The sequence below is a fragment of the Melanostigma gelatinosum genome, assembly GCF_949748355.1.
Source record: "Melanostigma gelatinosum genome assembly, chromosome: 4".
Taxonomy (NCBI): Eukaryota; Metazoa; Chordata; class Actinopteri; order Perciformes; family Zoarcidae; genus Melanostigma; species Melanostigma gelatinosum.
Genome location: NC_136637.1, coordinates 13,804,209 through 13,830,759, shown reverse-complemented (window position 1 = coordinate 13,830,759; position 26,551 = coordinate 13,804,209). Strand labels below are relative to the sequence as shown.

General features: G+C 43.7%; 1 protein-coding gene across 1 annotated transcript in view; it reads left to right on the top strand.

Annotated features, from left to right (window-relative positions):
- The window catches only part of ror1 (receptor tyrosine kinase-like orphan receptor 1), a gene marked incomplete at its 5' end in the record, with an annotated part of 112,094 nt that extends 87,016 nt beyond the window's left edge, over window positions 1-25,078 (top strand). The window contains 8 exons of the mRNA XM_079266695.1: window positions 12,394-12,521; window positions 13,896-14,213; window positions 14,629-14,874; window positions 15,337-15,551; window positions 19,773-19,952; window positions 20,590-20,817; window positions 20,983-21,347; window positions 21,561-25,078. Coding sequence (XP_079122821.1) covers window positions 12,394-12,521; window positions 13,896-14,213; window positions 14,629-14,874; window positions 15,337-15,551; window positions 19,773-19,952; window positions 20,590-20,817; window positions 20,983-21,347; window positions 21,561-22,263 — 2,383 coding nt within the window. The 3' untranslated portion in view covers window positions 22,264-25,078. The remainder of the gene's footprint in view (window positions 1-12,393; window positions 12,522-13,895; window positions 14,214-14,628; window positions 14,875-15,336; window positions 15,552-19,772; window positions 19,953-20,589; window positions 20,818-20,982; window positions 21,348-21,560) is intronic.
- Between the last annotated feature and the right edge of the window lie 1,473 nt (window positions 25,079-26,551).

Sequence of the window (26,551 nt, the reverse complement as noted above, 5' to 3'; positions counted from 1 at the left end):
GGTATTAGGCACTAACAATATGTGTAATCATACTAGATTTATTAAAAGGCTAAAACCTCTTTTCTCTTCTGCTCTACAGCAGCTGTTGTGAAATACTTGTACTTACCATGTCTGTGTGATTAGCATCTGATTTATTAAGACGTCAGGTAATTACACAAACAGTGCCTGTGAATGCCCCCTGGGTGTGTTCAGTGAGCGTAGCAAGATGAAAGGATGCCGTCAAGGAGTTTTATCTTGGAAACCTCAGCAAAGCATCCAAAATCCTCCTTTAATGAAGTAACAACATGTCAAAGCATTTACCTGAGCTGCAATCAGCCTCTTAATTGAGATAATTACTTGGGGAATATGTCACAGATATCTTGCTCTCAGCTATATCTTGCATGATCCCTCTCAAGATCTAGACAAATGGGTAAACTATCAATACAGTGTGATCATCACAGTGCATTAGCTGCACAGTAAACATCAGGTTTACGTTTGAGGAGCACACTGTCTGAACCTGCGCCTTCACCCTTCATCTGCTGAAAATAGAATTTTAGCTCCACAACCACATCCCTCTTAATATATCTGCAGCTTTTAATCACCTGCTTCTTTTAGAAAATTGACAATTTTCCACACCCTTTCAAGTTGCAAGTACCTTTGCTTTTTTATTGGTGCTTCACAGACGGGTACATTTTGTTAGTCTTGAACAGAACCCCCCCTGTTTACAGTCTTCATGCTATAAGCTAAGCTAAGCGACTGCGGGCTGTAGCTTCATATTTAGCACATGCTATGAGAGTGGTATCGATCTTCTTATCGAACTCTCAGCAGGAAAGCTAATCAGCGAATGGTTTTTAATGCAAAAAGTTGAGAGATGCACTACACTGATAACAAATTAGATAGAAAAACTGCAGTAAAGTGTTGGTGTGTCCTTACTGTCAGTGCGGAATCTAAAATGAGGCACAAAAGTTTAATGTAGTGCCGAATGTTGTGCTCAAGGACACTTTAGTCGGAGACAAATGCAGGTTTTTAAAGCAGGTCCACCACTTAAAACCCAGTCTCTCCTCTCACGCTGCCCGTCTGCTGCCGTCGGCACACAGTACGTGTTGCTTTTGGTCACAATAGGCTCTTAACTCAGACCGAGAACTTGTGTGCGCAGTGTTAAGAAACTTTGGATTTCGGTTTCACTTCTCCTCACCTCAGTGCCAGTGTCAACAGTGCTGCGGTTCTCAGATGCTGGCCAGGATTGATGATGATTTTCTCCGCACCACATGCATAGCACCCATTCAGACTGAGGGGATGACAGGCCCACTCGATTTCTGGATGCTCTACCGTCTGCCACGTACTGACCTACTTCAGCACTCCAGACCAACGCAGGGGGTTCGCTCAAAACCGATTTCAATTTAGGATTGACTCTGAAACTCTGGACACTTTTTAGACCTGCCAACAACAGGCTCTGTACCAATGGAGCTTTCTTAACCCGTAGTTGAACCAAGAGCTATTGCAGTATTCCCAAATTGCTAATTAGTCCTGTGAACTACAAAACCTGGAAAATGGATTTCACTTTTGGCAAAAGGTAGAAAGTGCATTCTGTCAGTGTTTTACATTCAATGAAACACAAGTAAAACAAAGACAGCCTACTGAGACTTCCTTCACCTCTGTCCTCTGCCTTTGCACGTCCGGAGTAGACTCTAAGCTTTTACCCACACGCAGTCACACATATGCACACTTGTGGTTCTACATAAAACACAGAGTCAAAGAACTGCACACGCAGTTACTCTTACAAACCCTATCTCTCACACGTGTTTAGTTAAGCCCTCGGTGGGTCTTAATTGCCGTCTTGTTGTGGATTTTTTTTAGCACAGTGCTGATTGATTGGGGATCAGGGCCCGAATATGGCTCATCGGGGACAGGCCCTTTGACATGGCCCGGTCCCAGGGCACCGGCATTGTTTGAAACCAGAGCTCCCACCGCAGCCCCCTCTCACTAGCCTGGATGCCGCTCTGCTAAATGCTGCCCAGGTCAGGGGGCTCCACACACGCATACAGGCAGACACATGTGAACGCACACACGTGGGGACTGTCATGATGTGTAGCCGGCTTTAACCATTAAGAGCAAATTTCATTGCTAGGCGCTAGTAAGGGCGTAAGTCTGTCTTTGCACACTTTACCGCACACCACGAGTTTCATGCACAACTCATTACGAACGAGGTTTTCACACTCAGCTTGGACAGGGCCCACTTCCTGTTTCCTGTTCCCCAGAATCCCCTGTGTCTGTCTGTTGGTGATCCTGTTGGCAGGTCTGGTCAAGGTCAGGTGTGTGTGTGTGTGTGTGTGTGTGCGTGTGCGCGTGCGTGCACGTCTGTATGAATCACATTTTCTCCCTGAGGGTTACAAGGCCTAGATGGGTTTTGTGGGGTTTCCCTGAACTTTGCCCTTTACCTCCCATGAACACACATATGCACACACTCCTGCAAAGAAAAAAAAAAACACGCGTGGAGACGAGTATGCACAGAAAGTGTTCTTTCTTTGCCCTCAGTGGTGGTGTTGTAGTGTGTGAGAGAAACAGAGGGGGAGGCACAGTGTACCTGGAGTATTTCTAGGTATAAATAGAGGCTATTGTTTGCAGTTTGGACTTGTGTCCTGCGAGCCTGAGCCAGAGGATATTTAACAATTTGTAGTGCTTAACGGGATCAATGCAGTTTGATGTTGTGTTGATAAAGGAAGCCCTTTCAGTTGAAGTCAGTTTATCAATCAGTGTTGTATTTGTTGAACCTGGCGCCCGCCTAATTTCATGCATACAGTATCACTAGAGAACTTTTGGGGTTGTGATAAAGCAGCACTATAACATTTAGCTCCAACCTCTTCTTCAGAGAAAGATTCTACGAGGAAGACAACTGGATGAAGCTTTACGGAGGGATTAAACAATAACCGTGGGATAAACATTGATATTATCATAGAGACACAGCAACATACAATAGAAACATGAAGTTGAACTTGAGTTACCGGTAACCTAAACAGAATTTCTTGAGTTTAATCATCACGACGACGAGAGATTGAGAGTTTAATCACGAAATCATCTTCATCATTATTTGCCACCTATTTATACTCTATGTAGGCTACTATCTTGTGCCCATTTCAAATTGAATAGTAACAGATGAGCCTATACTTAACTAGTTCAGTTTAGTTTAACTGTATCGAGGCAATCAAAAGCGTCTTACAAAGCTATTGAATAAAGCTAAAGTAGTCTTACGATGGCCTGAAAGTGAACTGTGTGGACGGGAGAGGTTCAGTAAGAACAATCTCAGGCTGCCAGTAGTCATTGACAGTAAAATAACTTGTAAAAGGGAGCAGATTTCACTAAGTATTCTAGACGCCTGTATTCCATCATATTCTCTGCTCCCAGATATGTTTTTGTAAAGATAAAATCATTTTCTGATGCAAAAATATCAGTTGTAACCTGAATTGGTCCCTTGAGGCCGGCGTGTGGGTGGGCTCTCCTGGTCGGCCAGCCAGAGGAGGAAGGTGGTGTCAACGACATACATGAATATCTTTTTCTTTTTTTTTTTTTACTTTCCCTCCATTATACAGGCGAATGTACTTCTAGCTTAAATCTATATTGCCAAGTTACAAGTTTCTATCACAAGAAACCTCAAAAAGTTTTTCACAGCCAAAGGTTGATCTTCAAACAAACACTGCACCAGTATCATAAAATGCCAGGATGTGTTTTTAGGTTTTCATCATTGTCATCCCTCCTGTGTTTCTTTGTTTCCCTCTCAATCAATTTGCAGCATTTTCTTTTCTTTTTTTAATTCTGAGACCGTTGCCAGGATGCTCATATAAACACACAGAAGAGCAGATATCACATAAACACATACGTGGAGCATGTTGTAAATATGGATGACAACTCTGAGCTTGTATGTCAGGCCCTTAAAGCGACTGAATAATGTGCTGGTTAGTCCCCTTTGTTTTTAGGAGTGCAGGAGCCTGTAAATTATCTTTTATTGGAAGATCCGGAACCATACCTTCTCTACTGTTTTGAAAAAGCAGGAATATTTAGTGTGTTCCACCACTGATGAAGTGTTTTGATTTACCGTTCTGTTGTGCCCACATTCCTTTAGCTTGGCTTGTTTGCTTGAGCTTCAGCCTTGTTTATTTTCCCCAATGTGCCTCAATGTCAGATATAGCAGAGGAACAGGTCCTCCAGTCAAGGAAAACACTGTGTAGCCTCGTGGATATGTCATCAGTGTCATCAGTAAGTCTTGCAGCTGAATTGCATTCTGATGCTAATGTTAATGGATGAATTCATGATTACAGAGAAAGCAACTTAGTTTGGTTTTGAGGAACTGACGTCATATTCTTCACTGATCATTTTACACAACCAAAGATGTATCAATTGGAGAAAGAGTGATTTGACAGATTTGTGTTAATATCCTTGAATCAGACTTGAGCCCTTTTTTAGTTTTATTGTGTCCTACAAACACCTTTGACAACAGTGTGTAAAGGAGGATTATTTATGAGCAAAAGTGTTTTCCTTTCCCACAATACATGTCCTGAGTGACTCTTAATCGCTCTCATCAAGGATTACTCCTCTTTTCTCAGAAAGTGTTGAAACGTGTATATTCTTGTTCCTTAAGCACCGTCAGTAGCCAGTCAGACAAAACACGCGTCGTCCTGTCTTTCAAGTGTCTGCCTTTGTGTGTTCAGATTGGGATCTGTGATCTAGGACGCAATAAGTCATGAATCATGCAGGAAAGGGGGTGTGTGTGTGTGTGTGTGTGTGTGTGTGTGTGTGTGTGTGTGTGTGTGTGTGTGTGTGTGTGTGTGTGTGTGTGTGTGTGTGTGTGTGTGTGTGTGTGTGTGTGTGTGTGTGTGTGTGTTTTGGGGGGGGGGGGTGGTCATACTGTCTATATCACAGTATAGCTTTGCTCTCGTGCTGTTCTGTCTTCAGTGCTTTCTGTGCTTTTCCTGTTATTATTTCCACACAGACGGTTTCAATGCAGCCTGGAGTCAAATCAAGGAATGCTAATAAGAGAAACTAAAGACAGCTATTTTTACAGCCACGAAAAAAAACGGAAAACAAGCACGAAGTTTGTAATACTGCTCCAGGCGGAAGACAGCTTTTTTAATAGAAATAGATCATGAGCCGTTATATTTGTATGACTCCTTTGTCAATGAAACAAAGAAAATGAAGAGTCTTTTTCCTAATGTAGGCTTGTTTGACTTGATCAATGCAAGTAGTTTTCTTCATGCTGTTGTGGGCATATTGTGAATTCGGTCATACACACACACATACTACATTGTTCTACAGCAGTCAAACTTAATGCCTATAGAGCTCCTAACTATTTCCAGTCCTCGGTCTCCTTCTTTTCCTCAATTATCTCACAATCTCTCTTTCTCACAATGTTTCTCTCAGACTCAATTTGTCTCTCCCTCCTCTCTATGGCACGTTTTTACTTTCCCTTTATTGTTTCTTCATGTTTTGCTAGACCTTTGCTGACTGTCGATGTTATTTGTTCTCCTGAATCTCTCATGGGTCAGTTATTAAACAAAACGTTCCCACCTTCCTCCTCTAATTCACCTCTCTCGTAATGGATTTCTCAGCGTAACCTCTGTGCTCTGTGTTTGTGTATGTATGTGTCTGTCTCAACACCACTGGGTTTATGTTAGGCTTTAGGAGACATATTGCCCCCCTATCCTGCTAATCGACAGGCTGATTGACAACCCCAATCCCCAAACCCTCCCCCGACTTGAACTTCTAACGCCGCAAAGTCCTCCGAGGAAGTGATGTCACCAGGCCGGGAGCGTTGTGTGTGTGGGGGGGGGGGCGGAATTGATGCAGGGTCCGGATTGATGCAGGGTCCTTCCCTGCATGTTGAATCACCATGTAGGTGTTAACCCTGTAATTAAAACTCTTTGAGACTGGGCCTTACAACAAATACCTCAGCAGCACGAGCATCTAGCTGGGAGGCGTTCTGTCAATTTTCATTCAGTGAAATGTAAATATGCTGTTAATAAATGGTTACTTTCTATCTCAAATCAAAAGTATCTAATCCAATGGGAGTTTTATAAAAGCTTTAGCATTTAATGTTCGAACAAACGAGCGTCTGCTGCATCTTTTCTGGTAATATTCCTCAGACTCACTGGGAAGTGACGCAGTACCAACTGATCTCGATCTTATTTGAAATAAGTACAAGAGCTGCATATCAAGCATGAGCAGAGATGGCCACCATGACTGTAGGCGACTGCTGTCATGGTGGCGACTGCATGTGGCAAGGCTCTGCGTTGGCCGTTCAAGTATGTGCAGTTGTGTACGTTCTTTGTAGATTGCTTTATAACGTGAATGGCGTATTTGTGCTGTTTATGAAATGGCTGCCACCTTGATAACTTTTCCGAACAGCAAAAATCCTGCCTCATGGTGTTATAAAGAGTTGTGGAGTGTTTTAGCGCTTGATGATCATATTTTCATCGCCTCACTGGTACCTAAAGCGTTGCGTCCCCACCAATGCATTTTCTTAACACACAGGTTTTCATTCTGAGCGTCCACTAAAGACCAACAAAAACACTGTCATACGCAGCCTCCTCCTTTTTAAAGAGGTCACTGCACCAATCCCCATACTGAGGGCTCTGGCAAAATACCACGCAGTGACATTTGTTAGTAATTGTCCAGAAGACAAAAATGATTGGCCTTGTGATAACATTTTATCGAGTAATATCCCATCTCATGGTATTGGTGCTTTAGGTTTCTGATACTCATACACATATATAACTTAAACTCGATACTTTCACATCATCAGAACCACAACATGCGCACACCAGTGCAGCCCCTGCCTGAACAGACAAAGCCAAAATACGTCATACACAGGATGTCAATATAATCACTGCTATACTGAAGAAAATATAGATATAAAATGAGAATAAAAACCTATCCCAACTCAAATTCAGCCTTGATGTCCTCTCCACATCATCTCTTATGTCTCTCCTTTCCTTTTTCGGTATACGCTCTGAATCCTTTCGTCCTTCTCGCCGACAGAAGCCTCTATTGTTGCAGTCAGTGAGCAGTAGTAACACGAGGACCCATGAGGGCTCGTTCTTTCTCCATTGTATCCTAATGCAGTCCCTAGTTGCCCTCCCTCGCTGTTCATTCTCAGTGCGGTCACGGGCCGCTGGCAGCCGCAGACCCCAGTCAACCTCAGCCTCTGGTGGCCATTTTGGCTCCCCATCAGTGAGAGATCGTTACACACTGCAACCACACATGCATTCTACTATGAAGGAAAATCACTCAAAAGCGCAAATGAGATCCGTGTGTTGGGTATTTTACCTTGGCGAGCGCTTTCACATCGCTCTGCGCAGAATATCTCTGCTCGCGTGAGCAAAATTGCGGCCTGCGAGGAGAAAACCATGCTTTGAGCGCGAGGGGCGTCCCCTAGCGCGCAAATCTTTAACCTGCTCGCTCGCTCGCGAGTAGATTTTCTTTTTGACACTAAGTGGGCGGATCCAGTCACCATTGTATATTTAATTGGTTACAATCCTCGTCTTTGGATTGGCCGGATATCACTCTGACACAGACTGTAAAGAGGTGGTTTTCAATCACGTGACTCCATCATGCCAAAGTAATATACGTGCGCGGCTGTTTGATTTGCACGCACGCGCGTGCGTGGATCTCATCGGATTTTGACAGTGGATTGATTGCCTTCATATTCTACAATTCTCCTATAATAATTGAACTTCAGTGTCTATAAGCGGACACCAGTATAAAGAGTCCAATGTATCAATCACTGCCCTACAGTTATTGTTGGCTGTGGCAAGATTTCCCCAGCATTGCACCGATATAACTACAAAAAACAGTTGCAATATCCTATATTTATGTTTTGCTCAGTACAAATTCTGTGGTGGTACCTTTCTAATGGTGAATAGATCTGTGGCAGACTCACTTCAAGGGTTAATGTCATCTCTTGAGGACAGCCTCTCATGTCCATCCGCTCCTTTCCAGATTCACAAGTGCCCTTTATTCGTTGTTGGACACCTTCCCTTTTAAATACACACACACATCTAATCCATCTCGCTGTTAGATGGATTAGATGTGTGTGTGTATGTAAAAGGGAAACTTTAGAGACATTCAAACCACAACCGTCTGAAGTGTTGCTGGCATAAACATCACGCCTGCAGACCAAACTGATGTTGAATTGTTCTCACACAATACGAAACAAACGCCTGTGCCCACAATGCATCAGTCTGTAAATTCTGAACCCATTTGGTTATGGGAAGACAACACACAGCAGATGAGAAATGGATTGAATGCAACATACTGTATGTTCTTCACATATCTTGAGAGCACACATTTATTTTCCTATTATTGATCAATACATTACAGTCATTTAGCAGACGCTTTTATCCAAAGCGACGATCACATTTCTACACCGTAGGCACAACTACGGGAGCAAGGACATATCGACATGCAACTAGCAGACCCGGAGCCGGGGATCGAACCGCTGACCCTCTGATTGAAAGATGGCGCTGCTATCCACTTAGCCACAGTCGCCCAATACGATTATGCAATACAGTTTCACCAAAGCTGGCCCTAAAAAACATCTCCGGAAGGCTTTGTGCTATTGCACCACAGTTGTTGGATATGATGTGTGAGTGACCATGACAAATTTGATGCCGTTATGCCAAAGGATGGCAGCAGCAGCATCGTCTCACGATAAAGCAAGGAACTGTTCATCCGATCTACTTCACAAACACGGCACTTTAGTTGAGGGAATATCAACAATTGATATTTATTTACAACAATACAACAGAATACATCAAAAAACAGCGAAGAGGGAAGAGCCCAGCGCTGAATACCCGTCCGCCGGGCGAATTGGGGAAACGTGGCGTATGGAAGACCGCTTGCCCGGTGTCCTTCTGATCGAGGCTCAGCTCGTGGACGGTGCGATGCCAGTGACGGCCCCTGTCACGCCGGGGTCCGGTGTTCTCGGAGTCGGGTTGTTAGAGAATGCAGCCCAAAGTAGGTGGTAGCCTACATGCTGAGGACCCATAATTGCACCTCCCAGTCAGGCTGAGAGAATCAAATGAATCGGCCTCTGAGCAGGACTGTTTAACCAAGTCCGGCTGAACGCTATCGCAAAAGCTGCAATCATGATATTTCTTTTGTTCTGCACACACAATCTAACCAACCAAAGTGTATCTGCCTATCTCTCTACTTCTTCCTATTTATTCTTTCTTTAAGCATGTTCTAGCTCCTGTGTCAGTCATAATTAGTTGTGATGTTATTGTCATATTTATTATCCTTGGGCAATGCATCTTATATAGTAGGCCTATACTGCTCCAATAATGTCCTTAATGGAACATTATAAGGTTACAGCGATGTTTGTCTTCACACATAGTGTTAATGCTTAAAGTGCTTTCCTGTGTAATTTGTAGCGTATATAATTGCTTTATAATATTTTAATAGTGCCTTTAAATGACTTACTTGCTCACGTCTCTTTCATCTCTTAATAAACAGCTGGCATTGCAAAGGTCTCCGGCACTGGAGCTCCAAACTGTACCGGCACCACCCAGGTGTGAATGTATACAGCCATGAATCAGGGCGAATAATGAGGTGGGCAAAAATATAATTGGTCAATGAATCAACGTCCTCGATACCTTGTTTGGGTTCTGTGGCGAGGTTCGCCTTTCTGTTTGGATCTGGATTATATATCGGGTCTCGGAGGGGAAAAGCCTCTCCTTGTAATCAACTATTATAAAACATTACACAGAGGACCCGTGGCGTTGGTGTGTAAAATAAGGCCTGAACAGCCATCCACTGTTTACACAAATAGCAACCGCACTTGGCTCTCCCTGCCTGGGATAGCTTACGCACACAAACACAGAGAAACAAATGGATACACAAAAACAAAACTCTGGGAAGACTTTCTGAAAAACCTCAGATGTCTCACGGCGATTAGGTTATTGTAGATGTGGCTTTCCTCCCCTTTTCTGTCTTTAGACATAAGTCGTTGCTGCTGCACTGGACAGGATACAGACACTTTTAATATGGCTTTCAATTCAAGTCGACTTGAGTGAAAGAAATTAAAATCTAGAAGGCAGTGAGGGCCGATTTCGGATTTGGGCTGAGCTGGTTCGGTTGAAGCTGCTCTGACTGGCCAGAGTTATAATTTGCCTGCGGGGATCCGGCTGCATTGTGGCGGATCGTCTGCTCTCCCTTGTCATTTACTTGTCTGTGTGTGGCTTGATGTTAGTGTGGATGTGTGTGTCCACCATCCTCTGTGACGCACAACCAACCTAACCTCTCGGCTGCCTGGACTCACTCCAGCCCTCTCTTTGTATCCTGTGTGTGTGTGTGTGTGTGTTCTCGCTCATCCTCTAAGCTGCCTTTTCATATCCTGCTTCATTACATTCAAAACGGTTGCAGCCCAATCAGTCATTAACCCCTCAAATCATTCAACTCGTTTTCCCAGTGGCAGCATTTTTCTTACAAGAGTCCCCTCTTACAGCTTTTATGCCAGACATGATTTTCACCTAAAGACATGAAGCTCTTCACCAAAAGGAAAATATCTGCAGATGCAGCAGTTTGTGAGTTTGTGGCTTGATAGAGGGGTGCTAAGCCGTCTGCAGGCGCACCGCAACATGAACTCATTATTACTGATTTCCACATTTTTAGTAGGAAATGACAGACTCCGAGGATTAACTTGTATTAAGCTGTAAATGTAATGTTACCATATCTCCATGGAATCGGCAGAATGCAGACCACTGCTCTATCGGTCTGTGGGTGTGTGTCCATGTCTGGAAAGCCCATTTAGATCTGTGCAGAGGGGGGTAGAGGGAGAGAGCTGACCTTGACCCTTCAGTCACTTAACACTCCTCAGAGAGAGGGAACCTAATGACCCTGTACTCACACCAAACTTACACACCTATGGCATTACGAAGTGTGTGTGTGTGTGTGTGTGTGTGCATGCAGCATTTGTCACCTTGTTCTAAGCTGCGTCTTTAAAGCTTTTCAGAGTAGTTTCAAAGTGTGTGGCCTAATTAGAACAGTTCACATGCTGTTACGTCCCGTGTGAACTACCCGACTCTCATCAACAAGGGCAGCAGACACGGTTGGATGATAATGAAGCGTTAAGCCTCAAGGCGCTCTATTTTTACGGTCAAACACAAAGTGAAATGGACCAGTGTTTTTATAAAGTGGGATCAGAACATTAGTGTTTTAATGACGCAAGACAGTCGAGTATTTTCCAATTAACTTGAAGCAGCGAAACTAAGTTGTAGCTCATGGGCAGTAATATTTAGAATTCGTCTTTCGTAGTTTCATTTTGAGTGTGTTTTTTGTTGTCCTTATTCTGAAAACAGCATCTACACACTTGATATTATATATAAACGTATTACCCACTTGATATTATAAAGTAATACGTTTTGTTCTCATTGACAGTCTGGTCAGTAACAAAGTGATTCTGTTGGTCAGTACTCGAGCAGTAGTGTCTGGATGTGCACTTTGATTCAGTCACTACAGCTACTGGTTAGTTTGTGCTTGCTTTGTGTGTGGATGCACAGTGGCATCATGCACTCCCCTATATCTCGTGGCTGTGCCTGGTCTTTAAGTCCCCATACGGCACAATTTAAAGCACATGACACTGCGATCTCACACTGAGCGAATCGCCTGCTAGTCAGCATGTGGTTTGTGTGTGTGTGTGTGCGTGTGTGAGTGCGCACTTATGAGTGAGTGTATGAAGTGAGAGAGGTGAGAGATCGAGGACAAAACAAGAAAGCGGGAGGGAGAAAAATGGATTTAAAAAGAAGGTAAAGATGAAGAGACAAATCAAGAGTCACCAAAGGAAGTTAAAGTTATGAATACGTGATCATCAAACCCGTCCCCCTCTCTCATTCCCCCCCCCCCTCCGCATGTGCTTCAGATTAGGGCTCATGATGACATCTCTCTGCCATAAACAGAAATAAAGTCAAACAGTCAAACTAATTAATTCCTAATGCGGTGTGTGTGTGTGTGTGTGTGTGTGTGTGTGTGTGTGTGTGTGTGTGTGTGTGTGTGTGTGTGTGTGTGTGTGTGTGTGTGTGTGTGTGTGTGTGTGTGTGTGTGTGTGTGTGTGTGTGTGTGTGTGTGTGTGTGTGTGTGTCAGATCTCTGCCTTTGACTTGAATATGATTTATCTTTAGCCAAGCAAAGGGAGACCTCTTTCTTGGTTTAGGTCCAAACAGCCTTCTCCATCCACTTAAGTTGGTTTTGTGTAAGACTCAAACGTGGACTACCCTCTAGTGGAGTTCTTATGTATTACAGCATGTTTGGGCATGTGTAACGATCTGCAGAAGTCCTCTTGCTCTTCCAGGCACACTGTATGTATTTTAACAGTAAGCAATCTTTTAATTGATCCACACTCTCTACTCTGTCTTTCTGAATGTCTTAGGGAGGATTTTGATGAAGAAGGATTCTGCCAGCCGTACAGAGGTATAGCCTGCGCCCGCTTCATAGGCAACCGCAGCATCTTCGTCGACTCGTTTCAGATGCAGGGCGAGATCGAGACCCAGATCACAGGTGAGAAACGGGCTGAGTGGGTTCAACCCCATGAACTGCAAAAAAAATGTGTATATTTTTCTTACACTTGAGAATTTTAAGAAAGGTCTAAATATATTTCTACTTTGACAGTAGATGGCATTCATTCATAACTATATTTTCTTCTGCATGACTTGTTTTTCTTTCAGGTTTTTGTACAGTTTCAAACTAGTTTCACTCAGATGCTCACAAGCTTTTTGTGATGATTAAGACTTCACTGTAGATCAATCTACATTGAATGCTGCTCGATCAATGTTTTTAAGGAGAAACTAGTTGTCTTGACAGTAAAAGGTTTCATCCAGTGAGTTCCCCAGTTCATTTAGCAATTCTGTCTTGAATAGTAGCCAAACGCTGCTGAAATATGTCTTCAGCAGCTGTAGGGCTGATAGAGCGCCATTGTAAAGCTGCTGCCTTTGCATACACTGAATCACATGAAACCTTCTGCGAATGAGGTCTGTTTAGAGGGTGAGCATTAATTAATACTGTATGCTGTAGGAGGGAAACAGGACGCCACTTATGGAGTTCAAAGGAAGTTCAGCAGGGTCACCACTCTGCATGGAGCCCAAATGGGCCCACATACTATTTCCTGCTGTGTTTTTGTTTCGTGTGTTTGCGTGCACATGTCCTCAGAGGTCAGTTTAATCTGTATGTTATGGATTACATCCGTGAAGCTGTCGGCGTCTCCCGTGAACAGTTCAGGGGCAAACGGGTCCTGAACTCGGACTCTTAATTTGAAACATCAAGGACGAGTGATAATTAAGATTTATTATGCCACAGGGTCTTTATGAGCCCACAGTAGGACGGTGAATCATACCTTTCATACCCAGAACATCAACATTCGGCAGCTATTCACCATCTTGAATTGAATATCACTTTCACTGACCTTCATTTTTGCTAAGCAACACGTGCTCTAGGAGCGTTTAGATAACTGCCCACTTCAGTTATCCACTTTTGAATCGTTTGTCTTCTCCTCCACCCCCCACAAGGCTGCTTTACTGATAATCACAACCACAGAAAAAAAAGCATGTGTTTGCAATAACCGTACAGCATAACTATGAATCAGCTGCAGCTTTCATTGTCAGTCTCCCTCTTTGATCCTTCCAGTGTTTAGATGCTCAGGCGTTAGTAGCAATGTGAGCACATGAATGCTTTTTAAACTTCTCGACTTTTAAGTGATCATAAGAAAGAATCAACTCAGGAATATAGAAATAATTCATTTTTATCTCTTAAAAAACAACAAACATCTTAATATAGATTCTTAGTTTATTCTTAGTTTATAGGTGAATTATAACACCAGACTGTGTTGTTTACAATAAATCTCTCTTCTGCAACTGCTTTTGTCTCCCTTCTGTACAGCGGCCTTCACCATGATCGGGACATCCAACCATTTGTCTGATCGTTGCTCCCAGTTTGCCATCCCTTCTCTCTGCCACTTTGCCTTCCCGACATGCGACCGGAGCTCTGGAACCGACAAACCCCGGGACCTGTGTAAGGACGAGTGTGAGATCCTGGAGAACGACTTGTGTAAGACAGAGTACATCATCGCCCGCTCAAACCCCCTCATCCTGAAGAGACTGAAGCTGCCGAACTGCGAGGACCTGGCTGCCTTTGACAGCCCGGAGTCGGCCAACTGTCTGAGGATCGGCATCCCCATGGCCGAGCCCATAAACAAGAGTGAGACACCTTCACCTGCTGGTTGCATGACTTCCTTTATTATACTTCTGCTAATGGAGCTCATTATTTTTATATGAGGAGAAGCATCCTCGTGTTTTGCATCTGCTCACAGGAACTGTTTAGAAAACTCTCAAACTTATCAAATAATGGCTGCAGCTCTAGTTCGTCAAACACATTCTTATTAAAGTTGTTTGTTTGACACAAATCTCAAAGTAGTTGGCTTAAAAGTTCTCAAGTATACAAGCAAATGTGTGGGCTTTCTGTCAGTCCACCAGCAGTCCATCAGTGCAATACTTAATACTCCTGTGAGCTCCTTGATAAACCTGGTCCACTACCTGCCCCTCCAAAACAAAAGTGCTGACGCGAGCCCGAACACCAACCTCTAATGCACAACCACGCCTTCCTCTCCTTTTAGATCACAAGTGTTACAACAACAGCGGGACAGACTACAGAGGGACAGTCAGCAAGACCAAGTCGGGCCGTCAGTGCCAGCCGTGGAACTCTCAGTATCCTCACAGCCACACCTACCTGGCCATCCGCTACGCGGAGCTGAACGGAGGCCACTCCTACTGCCGCAACCCTGGGAACAAACTCGAGGCCCCCTGGTGCTTCACGCTGGACGAGGGGGTCCGCATGGAGCTCTGTGACATACCCGTCTGTGGTAAGAGACGAGAGTATGTTTAAGTCTACACTGACATACATTGGGTGTAATGCTGTCTTTGTAACACATTTGCAGATATTTGCTTTGGTCTTCCTGGTTGTCGTTGTAAAAAAAAATCTGATCTGGTCCAAGTGTTCGATTATGCAAAATCAACACAATTTCTTCTTTATTCTTTTTATATTGGCAAAATTTATATTAGTATTTCATGAGCTTCAAGTAATAATTATTTTTGCAATTAATTGTTCAAAAATAGTGAAAATGAAATGTCCTGAGGCTCTAGACGACCTAGATTTCTTGCCCAAAACCCAAAGACCTCTTTTTAATACATCAGGAAAATGATTTCAACGATTATTCAATCAAAATTGTTCAGCTCTATTATGCGTCTTTATCACGTTGTATCATCCAGTCGTACAATAATCGTTATATCTGATATTATTCCTCTCTCTCTGTCCATCCCTGTAGACCATAAAGACATGTCTGGCGGCAGCAACATGGAGATCTTGTACATCCTGGTTCCCAGTGTGGCCATCCCGTTGGCCATCGCCTTGCTCTTCTTCTTTATTTGCGTGTGCCGCAACAACCAGAAGTCCCCAACGCCTCCTGCCCCTCGCCAGCCCAAACCGGTGCGAGGACAAAACGTCGAGATGTCCATGCTCACGACTGCATACAAGCCAAAGGTAGAGCAGTCACAGCACGGGACACTGTGGGGTACAGTGCGCTCCGTCCCCAATTCCTTGATGTGCAATTCCTCACCTCCCTGTTTACACACCACAAGGACAAAATGTGACTTCACGAAACATAAAGACTTCCATATCATGAACACTTTTTAAAATAGCATGAGGATGTCATACAGAATAAATTGCATAAACAAACTCCAATCAACCACATAACATCTCAAATGTATTACGGTATTTAGTTCCCATTAGTGAATGAGGATTGCTAAAATGAATAGAGCAGCTCTGTTTGAGCTCATTTTCACTTTGATATATCAGAAAAAACGAATTTATTTTTGTCGACAATCAGCAGGTGGATTCAGCAAACCTTTGTATTTTGAATTAATGCGGTTGGTTTGCTTTGCTTTCACGTTGAAGGATCAGGGCCGCGTACAGACTTTTCTCTCTTCATTTCAACGACATAGTGCTGATCAAAAGCCCAACGTTTCAACGTGAGCCTACATCAGCGACCAAACAAGAATGCTGGGTTGCAAACCGCTTTTTTATACATTACCGAACATTTCAGTTTGCTTTCACACCACAAAAAGTTTGATTGAAAACTTTCACACCAGCATAAACCAACCAAATGAAATGCACCAACAGTAGGGGTGGGGGCAAAAATCGACACAGCATAGTATCGCGATATTTTGCGTGGCGATATTATATCGATACACGGACGCCAAGTATCGATCTTTTATTATATAAACTATTTTTTTTTTTTAAAGAAAAAAAATCAAATCAATTGCTTTTTCAGTCCACTAGATGGTGCTGAGTTGTTTTCTTGTGAGGTCAGCAGAGGTGCCAGGTCTGCGTGCGTGATTGTCGAAACAAAGATGGAGACATCAGAGAAAGAACTCTGATAAAACATGTTGTTGACACAGTTTTCCTTTGGGGACATAATTTGATGTTGAAAAAAGTAATAAATCGCAATATATGTTATCACAATACTCAGAATATCGCAGTATCGTGATAATATCGCAGTATCGTGATAATATCGCAGTATCGCGATAATATCGTATCGCGAGGTCTCTGGCGATTCCCACCCCTAACCAACAGTTTGACCTGTTAGGTGTGTCAACAAGTTAGCTGTGTAAACACTAGACTCATGGAGATGTCACAGCATAATATGTTGCACTGCACATAATGCCGCTAGGTTAGGGATATGTTCAACGTCCACTGAACATATCAGTCGTTTAAACTTGAGTCTTCTCATCTTCATTATCTCACTTCTCTGTAAGCATCCCCAGCACCAGTCTAACTAAGACACACTTACTCTCCTGTGGGATATGTCTCAGCATGCTGGGGTTACTGGTGTGTGTGTGTGTGTGTGTGTGTGTGTGTGTGTGTGTGTGTGTGTGTGTGTGTGTGTGTGTGTGTGTGTGTGTGTGTGTGTGTGTGTGTGTGTGTGTGTGTGTGTGTGTGTGTGTGTGTGTGTGTGTGTGTGTGTGTGTGTGTGTGTGTGTGTGTGTGTGTGTGTGTGTGTGTGTGTGTGTGTGTGTGTGTGTGAAAACGACCCGTCAGGCAGAGCCTCAGATCTCAATCTTCAGAGCTCTGCAGGTCCAGGAATGTTGAGCTGCAGCTCTTTTCCTCTGTTTATTTCTCTCCCACTGTCTCTTCTTTTTCCACATCTTTCGCTCTCACTTAATCCATCTCTCTTTGTTGCTCCTCTTCTGTATTTCCCTCCATCCCTTTACCTCTTTTTCACCCTTCACTCTCTCCTTCATTCGCTGCCTCTGTCACAGAACCTCTTTGTAATGCAGATCACCGAGCCCCTGCTCTGCCAGCCAACACACACAGCCCACATTAGGATCTGTATCACATTCCTTTCAAGGTTGCACACTCGGTCATATCATGTCTGTTTATCTTTTTCCACATCATTTTCTTTGTGGTGGTGAAGTTGGTGGTGGGGGGGGGATTATCTAGACCAGGGGTGTCAAACCCTGTGCAAGCTACATCCAAGAGCTCCTCACTGAGAGTCAGGTCTGATGAACATGGATAGATGATGTATCCGTGATGTCTGTGCTTTCATCAACAGTTCATTAGAAACACAAGTACCTGCTCGTCTCTTAGCTAGCTGTGTTGTTAGATTGCTGCTAGTTCATGAACTCGGTCTGCGATGGTGTTTCTTCACAAACTGACATTTGTAAAAGTCTGTATCTGGCCGGAGCTCTGCTCACATACCTTCAGCATGCACTGGGCTGTAGCTGTGTAAATATATTCTGCTGTGATTGCAGTCTGCCTTTTAATTCTTGGACAGTTTGATGTTTTTCTTGGAGGCTAAATTTAGCTCCGTGTTTGGTGTCAAAATATAAAGACTTGCTTTCACGCCACAAACTGAGAGTCAGGTCTGATAAACATGGATAGATGCTCTGTATCCGTGATGTCTGTGCTTTCATCAACAGTTCATTAAAAACACAAGTATTTTGTGTTTAGACATTATGACGTGGAGGGCCGCATTCGGCCCGCGGGCCTTGAGTTTGACACATGTGATCTAGACAGTGTGTCTGTGTGTGTAAAGCGGAGTCGCTGCTCAAGGTAATGTGTATAATATTACCATCTACAGCTGCAGAACGAACCGCACAATGTCACAGACACGTCAGAAGCCATTAATATGAGGATTGTTTTATTTTCATGCTGCGTTTAGATGACGGCCATGTATCTGCAAACAGTCATGGTCACGGGAGATCAAAGAAGGTTTTCCAGAGTGACAACCATGCATTTATGGAATTATACAGTGAATTTGAAATGGTCCTCATCGAAAACAAGGGCCTGAAATATGCTCCACACATATCCGATTGCATAACCATCCATTGTAAGAGCTTTTACAGAGGTGCAGTTCTCACCTTATTTTCCAGCCCATGCATCTAATCTGGAAGCTTGATACTCCACCCACAAGACAATTTGGTTAAATGGGGATTTGAATCTGATTTCTATCTTTTTAAAACCTTTTTGATGAGCGTTAAGCCCTCAAATTATACAGTATTAGTGCCAAGAGTGTCTCTCTTACTTACCCTTCTTATCTACACCTTTGGCTTGGGTTAAGCTTTGCTGCCGGGTCACCAAGGGGCCATTGCCCGTGACAATCCCTTTAGACACACATAAACATACACACACACACACACATACCACCCCCCTCAAAGCTTATACAGGACTGTGTGTTGCTCTCCTGCTCACTGAGGAATTTAATTATTCATCTCATACCGGTAGTTCCTGGAATCTGCCAACCTTGCATCACCTTTTATCTTTTACTACAGCTACACACACTCTCTCACACACCTATACTGTATCTGTATCTCGCTCTCGCTCTCTCTCTCTCTCGCTCTCTATAAAATAACCATACAAAATGAGGCAAATACTTTCCGCACACTCATTTCCGTGCACACACATACACACTCCCACACACACGGGCCTTTGCCGTGAATGTCTTGATAGTGTACCTTCTATTTGTGCTCATTTTAAAAATGAACATTCATGAATATGACTATTTCCTGTGGTTTCACATCCTTGAAGAGGACCCGCTTGCTATGTAGATATGAAGGGCTCATTCTAAATGACAACACAACAATTCTTAGTTTTGGGTGATTATACACGAATGAAAACATAATAATACAGAATTAGAAAATATTCTTTGTTTACCTACAGTCTACAGTCTGTCCTCCTTAGTAAGAATACAAGACTCCAATGTCCCTGCTAGCAAACACAGCTGATCTTTTTCTGTCATTTCTGCAGCTGATTCTACGGTTTTACTGGCAGAGTAATGAATTGCCTCGTCTTTGTAAAAGCTGCTAACCTGTCAGCTAAATGGCATTTTTAAACTGAGGACGAGTTGCCAAATTTCACAATGTTCCCACATTGCTCTCCAAAGGCTTAAAGGGAGCCACTAGGAGCTGATGTAATGGACTCAGTATGATTATGACAATGATCTCCTCTCTGGGCTGTACTTTTATTTATTTTTGTTACTACTCAAACACATATTTGATGTTATCTTAGGCAGTTCGCCTGCATCGATTTAGCAGCACCAGTGTAAACGTCATGTCAACATTTCACTTTTCCTTTCAAGGATAATGGTGAGGAAAGAGTACAAAGCAAACAATGATCTCATTTTTCTGTCACATCTCTCTTCCCACCGATCTCACGTCTTCCTTTTTTTTTTTTCTTTCCGGCCTCCTCCTCTTCTCTCTGCAGAGTAAGGCCAAAGAGCTTCCCCTGTCGGCGGTGCGTTTCATGGAGGAGCTTGGAGAGTGCAATTTAGGGAAGATCTACAAGGGACACCTGTATCTGCCGGGCATGGAGCAGGCACAGCTCGTGGCCATAAAGACCCTCAAGGATATCTCCAATGCCCAACAGTGGGGTGACTTCCAGCAGGTACAGAGTAGATTCCTCAAACGTTTATAAATCTATGTATTATTGGTGGGACACAGTTGCAAAAATCAACTAAGTGTAACATCTATAGAAGCTCTAAGGCTAAATAGGAAGTCATTTTAATGACATGCTTCTAACCGGTAATTGTGTGTGGAGGTGGAACTAAAATACTCTGCTGTTTTATAGTACAAGGGACTACTTTCCCATTGGAAACATCTCTCTTCCCACAAGACTTGAGGCATGACTTGTTTTATTTCCACAGAAGGTAAACGTGGTGGGCGATGGCAGACTGTATACAGCTGCACAGCTAAAGATCTCCCTTTTTTCACTTGAACTAGTTCCAAATATAAACTGTGGGACTGTCCAGATACATTTAGATTTTAAGAAGGACTGAAACAGAGGACTTGTAAAAACATAATCCTCCCTTTCAATGTAGAGAGATTGAGACCTGGACTGCCAGCTGTCAGCTGACATCTGTCTTTTGAGTTTGAAACGCTCAACAAACTTCTCAAGGCCTCAATACGTAGACGTAGTTCATCTGGAGTGTCGCGTTAAGGCACCGGGCTCTGATGAGCATGTAAAAAGTCTTTCCTTTCTTTGTTCTGGAAGTTCACCGACGTCTTTCGTGTTTCAATCACAGGAGGCTGCCGTGCTGACCGAGCTGCAGCACCCAAATGTGGTGTGCCTGCTGGGTGTGGTGATCCAGGAGCAGCCCGTCTGTTTGCTGTTTGAGTTTTTGCCCCTCGGCGACCTCCACGAGTTCCTGATCATGCGTTCGCCGCACTCTGACGTCGGCTGCAGCAGCGATGAGGACGGCACTGTGAAATCCAGCCTGGATCACGGAGACTTCCTGCACATGTCCATACAGGTGGGATATGAAAGCAGAGATTCATGGATTGCTGATTAATTGATTGAGCTCAAATTTGTCATCTCTCTCGATGCTGTTTCTTGTCCCACCTTGCTTTGTACCAGACGTACTTCACAGGTACTTCCTCCTTAAATGATTGTTTTCTTTCTGACTAATCAAACGTAGGTGGCGGCTGGGATGGAGTACTTGGCCAGCCACTTTTACACCCATAAAGACCTTGCAGCTCGGAACATTCTAGTAGGTGAACAGCTCCACATCAAGATCTCAGACCTTGGTCTCTCCAGAGTGATCTACTCCTCAGACTACTACTGCCTCCAGCCCAAAACTCTGCTGCCCATCCGCTGGATGCCCCCAGAGGCCATCGTTTACGGCAAGTTCGCCACAGACTCGGACATCTGGTCGTTCGGAGTTGTGCTGTGGGAGATCTTCAGCTACGGCCTGCAGCCCTTTTACGGCTTCTCCAACCAGGAAGTGATGGAGATGGTGAGAAAGAGGCAGCTGCTGCCCTGCCCCGAGGACTGTCCACCAAGGTGTGTTCAAGTTAATATTGCTGCTCAGCATAAGTTGGGAAGTACAAAGCTCACAAACGTCTCTGTATCTTCACCTTGTTCTGAAGTTAAGACAACCAACGCTGCGAGTGTCGGGCGTTTTGAACAGTTAGCATCAGTTAGCATTTACAGAGTTTTTTTTGTTGAGGAATTCTTACAATTGCCTGATAACTAACTAACTGTGTTGTCTCTCAGGTTTTATGGTCTGATGACTGAATGCTGGCAGGAGGGACCAACACGCCGAACGCGTTTCAAGGACATCCACCTCCGGCTGCGAGCCTGGGAGGGGCTGTCGTCCCATGCCAGCTCCAGCACGCCCTCTGGTGGTGGAGGCAACGCCACCACCCAGACCACTTCGCTGAGCGCCAGCCCCGTGAGCAACCTCAGCAACCCCCGCTACGCTGCTGCTGCCGCCGCGGCTGCAGGGTACCTCTACCCAGCACAGGCTATTCCCTCTCCGGGCCAGATGGGCCCTATTCAAGGCTGGACACCCATGGCTGTGACGCAAACCCACCAGCGCTTTATCCCCGTCAACGGGTACCCTATCCCACCGGGATACGCAGCCTTTCCAGCCCACTTCCCTCCCCCGGCCCCACCGACCAGAGTCATCCAGCATCACCTGCCCCCTCCCAAAAGCCGCTCACCCAGCAGCGCCAGCGGCTCCACCAGCACGGGCCACGTCAGCGGCGTGCCCTCCACCACGGGCTCCAACCACGACGCCAACACGCCGCTGCTCTCCCACTGCATCATGCCGGGGAGCAGTGGAGGGCCGATTCAGGTGTACGGACAAGTTTGCCAGAGGGGAGTGGGACAGCTGGACCACGCATCACAGAAGGCGCTGCTCGCTGCGGATTCTGACGTACTAATGTACGACTCGGTCATCACCGCAGACCTGTAGATAGACAGAGAGGCACTCGCGCTCTTTCTGCTCGGGACCCACATTTGAGAAGTTTAGCTTCTAACACAGGGACCCAGTCTAACGTTTCTCCTCTCGTCACATGGAGACCCAACAGAAACTGGCCTGAACGCACATTTGAGTGCGCAAGAAACACTGCCGCAGCGACACAAGTATATCCACAGCTGTCTGACTTTTGAATGCCTTATTGTTAAAAGCATGTGTACCCACCGCCATGGTTTGAAAATGTTGTGTTGTTATTTTAACCTTTGTGTAAATACGGTACATACGTCCTGAAATAATGAGTGAAATACAAAGATATATATTCAAGAGCAAGAACTTTTTATTGAGGAATAGATTTTAAACGTGAGAAAGTAGCAAGTCCATCCTAAGAAAATGGTTTGTATCACAGTCGGACAAAACGTTCCCGTGTCAACAACTGAGTTCACGGACTGTTTCGTGCAGGACGTGAAGGAAACACTGACACTCATACCGGGAGCTTTAGGTGCCTTTCAGCAGTGGTGCGACTTGCTTGCTTCTTGACGTATGAGAACAGAAATGTGTGCTGTGCATTAGCTTGTACAGCAAAGAAACTGCTTTTAGCAAGTGATAGCCGAGCAAACAAAAATGGGAACAGCAATGAGAACAAGTTCAGCAGCTTTTACTGAGAAGGCCAACATCGAACTGCTCCAATACACCAGTATACAAGGCGTACCAACGGCCTTTTGGGTTCCACGTTTTGCAGACCAGTAAGGACTATGTGTGACGGCTCCCCATCGAATCAGCTGGACTTGCAACTGAAGCAGATGCAGGTGATAAGTTGGCCAGAGGACTCGTCCTGGCACAGGCATTTTCACACAAAATCCTTTTGGAAGTGACCCCTGAATGTTTTTCGTGCAACCTCAATGAGACTATCTGACACACGATTGCGACATGGACACAGGCCTCTTTGCCTTCTTCAAATCTCAGTACACAGCTTCCAAGGCTGAGAAACAAGGAAGCGGGGAGTTCTTCAGATCGGTCAATAAACATGGCAGACATGGCATCTAACTTCAGGAAACGTATCCTCCACAGCTAAACTGGACCCGTCTCAGGGCACAAGCGCTTCACTCACCACGCGAGGGGCTGGGGTAAATGTACTGTCAGTGACGTAAAGCCAACATTTCACCCTCACAAAAGAACATTTTAGTTGCAAATTGGGTTTGGATTTTTTATTTTTTATTTTTCCAGTGTTTGAATTTTTGAAGGAGTTGTATTCACATGGCTTGTCTTTATGTCTTTGTCTTTTCCTTTCCTGTTTTTCAGCATCTATGTTCAAAAAATCACCGTTGGAGACATGGAGGAGTGAAGGGCTCAAAGCAGGGAGGGCTAAAACACACGAGGCTCATTGTAGATAATGTTGCCATTCCAAAAATCTGCCTCGTGCACATGAACAAAAACACCTCTGATTAGTATATTTGATGTGCTTACATTCAGACTGTATCACCGTGTGCAGAGAGATTTATGCATGTTGCTTTCATTTGGTTCTATATCAGTAAATGATCCGTAAACACCTGGCTCCAACTGTACTTGATCCCAACAAGGGTGAATGCAACTTTTAAAAGGAAAAGAGCAAAATGAATATGCCAATATGTCTGAGAAAAGTACAGCTGTATTTATACGTTTCACATTTTTGGAGGCATTTAACTGAATAACCTTGAGTGATATGACAATATTTTTGGAAAATTATTAATAATTCCCAGTCCTGTAATCACACAAATGATGCCTCGGCTGTTTATTAGAAGCAAAGTAAAGTAAATATGATGCTTTTCTTAGCGGAAAATAAAAGTCACAGAACCAGCTGCAGCAACGCATCAGTTTGTGATCTTTGTTACCTTCTGTGTTGTAGACAATCATCGGTTTTGAATGGTTGTAAAAAGCGTCCCAGACTGTACGTGTTGCACTTTTTTTTATCACTATCAATCAGCTGTATTAACTAACCTTAACACTTATCTAGTACGGCACAAGTATGGCACGCTGATAACATCTCACCGCTGGTGTGCAGAGCAGGAAGCGGAGTTAAGATGGCTTGTTGCCTGTAGAGGCTTTTTACAATGGTAAAGTATTTTAGTTGACATTTGTGGACTGTAGATAGACCAGACCTTTCATTATTTACTTCATGTCCCCTTAAACACTGACGACCTGATTTCACTACAACAAAAGCAGCTGCTCCAATTCACTGCAGAATAAAATGGAAATAAACCATAATAATACAAGACTGAGCTTTAGTTTACCCCGAGATAATTTATTCAAACCAACTATGATCAACAGAAGCATGTTTTGTTCCTCCTGTCAAATCTAGTCCCAAGATGATTTGACTCATTTTAAGTTAATTATCCCATTGACTTTACATTTTATTGCTGTCTTTTGTCTCTTTATCTTTTTTGTTCCTCTGAAGCAAATCGAGCTACCTTGACATCTGAGTTTGTACACTTGACCTCCATCCAGCATGTGAGGATTTATGTGTACTCATCGAGCAGTGCAAAACCACTTGTACGCAAGACTGTGAATCTTAATCAAGTCTAGGTATTTTTGTATTTGGCAAAACCAAACAAAAATGAAACATTGTTGTGCCTTTTTTATTTTACGTCCAATAAACAAAAAGAAAACAAAATACAAGTAAATTTATATTTCAATATCCGTGTACCTTATAATTAAAGAAGGTTTACATGCTTGTCCCTTTGACCAAGAGAGGCCTTGTCTTTGTATTTTGTCGAAACATTTTTGCACAGATGTTTTGTATTGCAAACTCATTTATTAAATGATGTTGTTTGGTTTACCTTGGAGTCAATGAGATCGTTAATTTGTAGGCATTTGTCACTAATTTGTGTTTTTTTTGGTGTGTTTTTGAAATGAGCATAAACAGAATAGTAATGGCGGTATGAATCCACCAGGTGGCACTAAATCACCATTTCTGTGGATTTTCTTTTAATTGTGTGCCTTATAACTGCAGTAACCATTGTTGACCAGGTGGTGCTACCATTTAGCTGTTTGATTAGTGTGGGTTTGAGCCTTATAAATTAACAGCTGGAAATAATATTAGTCCAGCTAGAATTTGCCGAAAGATGGAAAGATTATTCTAGAGAAGTCTTACCTGTGTGTATCATAGTGTGTGTGTTTTCTCTCATTTCCTGCTCAAACTCTCATTTTGCACATTGAAGGAGCCAAACAGCTTATAGTGAATCAGCGTGGCGGTGAGTGTGTACAGTCGGTGCCAAACAACGTAATTGCAGTGCATTCATATTAGTGATTTTGTTGCTCAGTTTAAGGTTTTAATTGGACCCACCCTCACCAGTCAAGTGGCCAGTGTGGGGAAACTACAATGCGCATGCTCAAAGCCACGCGAACGGGGCTGATTGGAATTGGGCTAATTGCCTGTAGCTTCGCTGTAACGGTGGCCGGCAGGCGTTATATTTACTGATATCTTTCAAAGACACTGGCTGTTAGTATTTATTTTAAGAACATAACTTCTCCCCATGAACAATATGGATTATTTTATACAGCACAAACTCTGCCTTTGGAAGACAAACAAACCACAGGATGTTGTTATAAACCAGAGAGTTAACCAGAGAGTTAAGGTGGCGCGGTAGATGCTGTTTGCTTCCCATGTGTTTCGATGCGATGGTGGGCTACCTGCAGGTCAAGAACGGGCTTTCTGAGAAGATTACCGCACATGAAAGCTGCAGGAAAATGTGGTCAAATTGGGCAAACATCGCTGACGGTTTGCTGAGCAGTTTGACAGCGAGTGGTGGAGAACAGGTATGTGCCCCCCCCCCCCCCCCCCCCCCCCCCTCGGATTATCACCTGTGTTGAGCTGCGTGGGAAAATATGTCAAACTTTAAAATTGTGTTGGTTCATCATTTGTTTTTCCCACCTAAAACGCCACAAATGTAGTTTGCTGTTTTGTGAAATATGATGTAGTGTTACACATGCTCAAACTGTTTAAATTGATTTGTTTTGTGCTCCTAATAATTTAATAAATAATTTTGTGGAAACTTTGTGGTACTTACCACAGGGAAAATATGAATCACCTTGAAATAAAAGCCCAATTTAACCTAATTAGGTATTCATTTTTTTGTAATTTAGTATTAAAGTACTTTATGTAAAATTAAACAGCAACATGTACTAAATCCAGGGATTCCCAACCTAGATGTTGCGCTCTTGAAAGGGTCATCACATAAATCTGAGGGGTCGTGGGATGATGAATCAAGAAAGGAGAAACAAAGCGTGGCGTGGAAATCACTAATGGAGC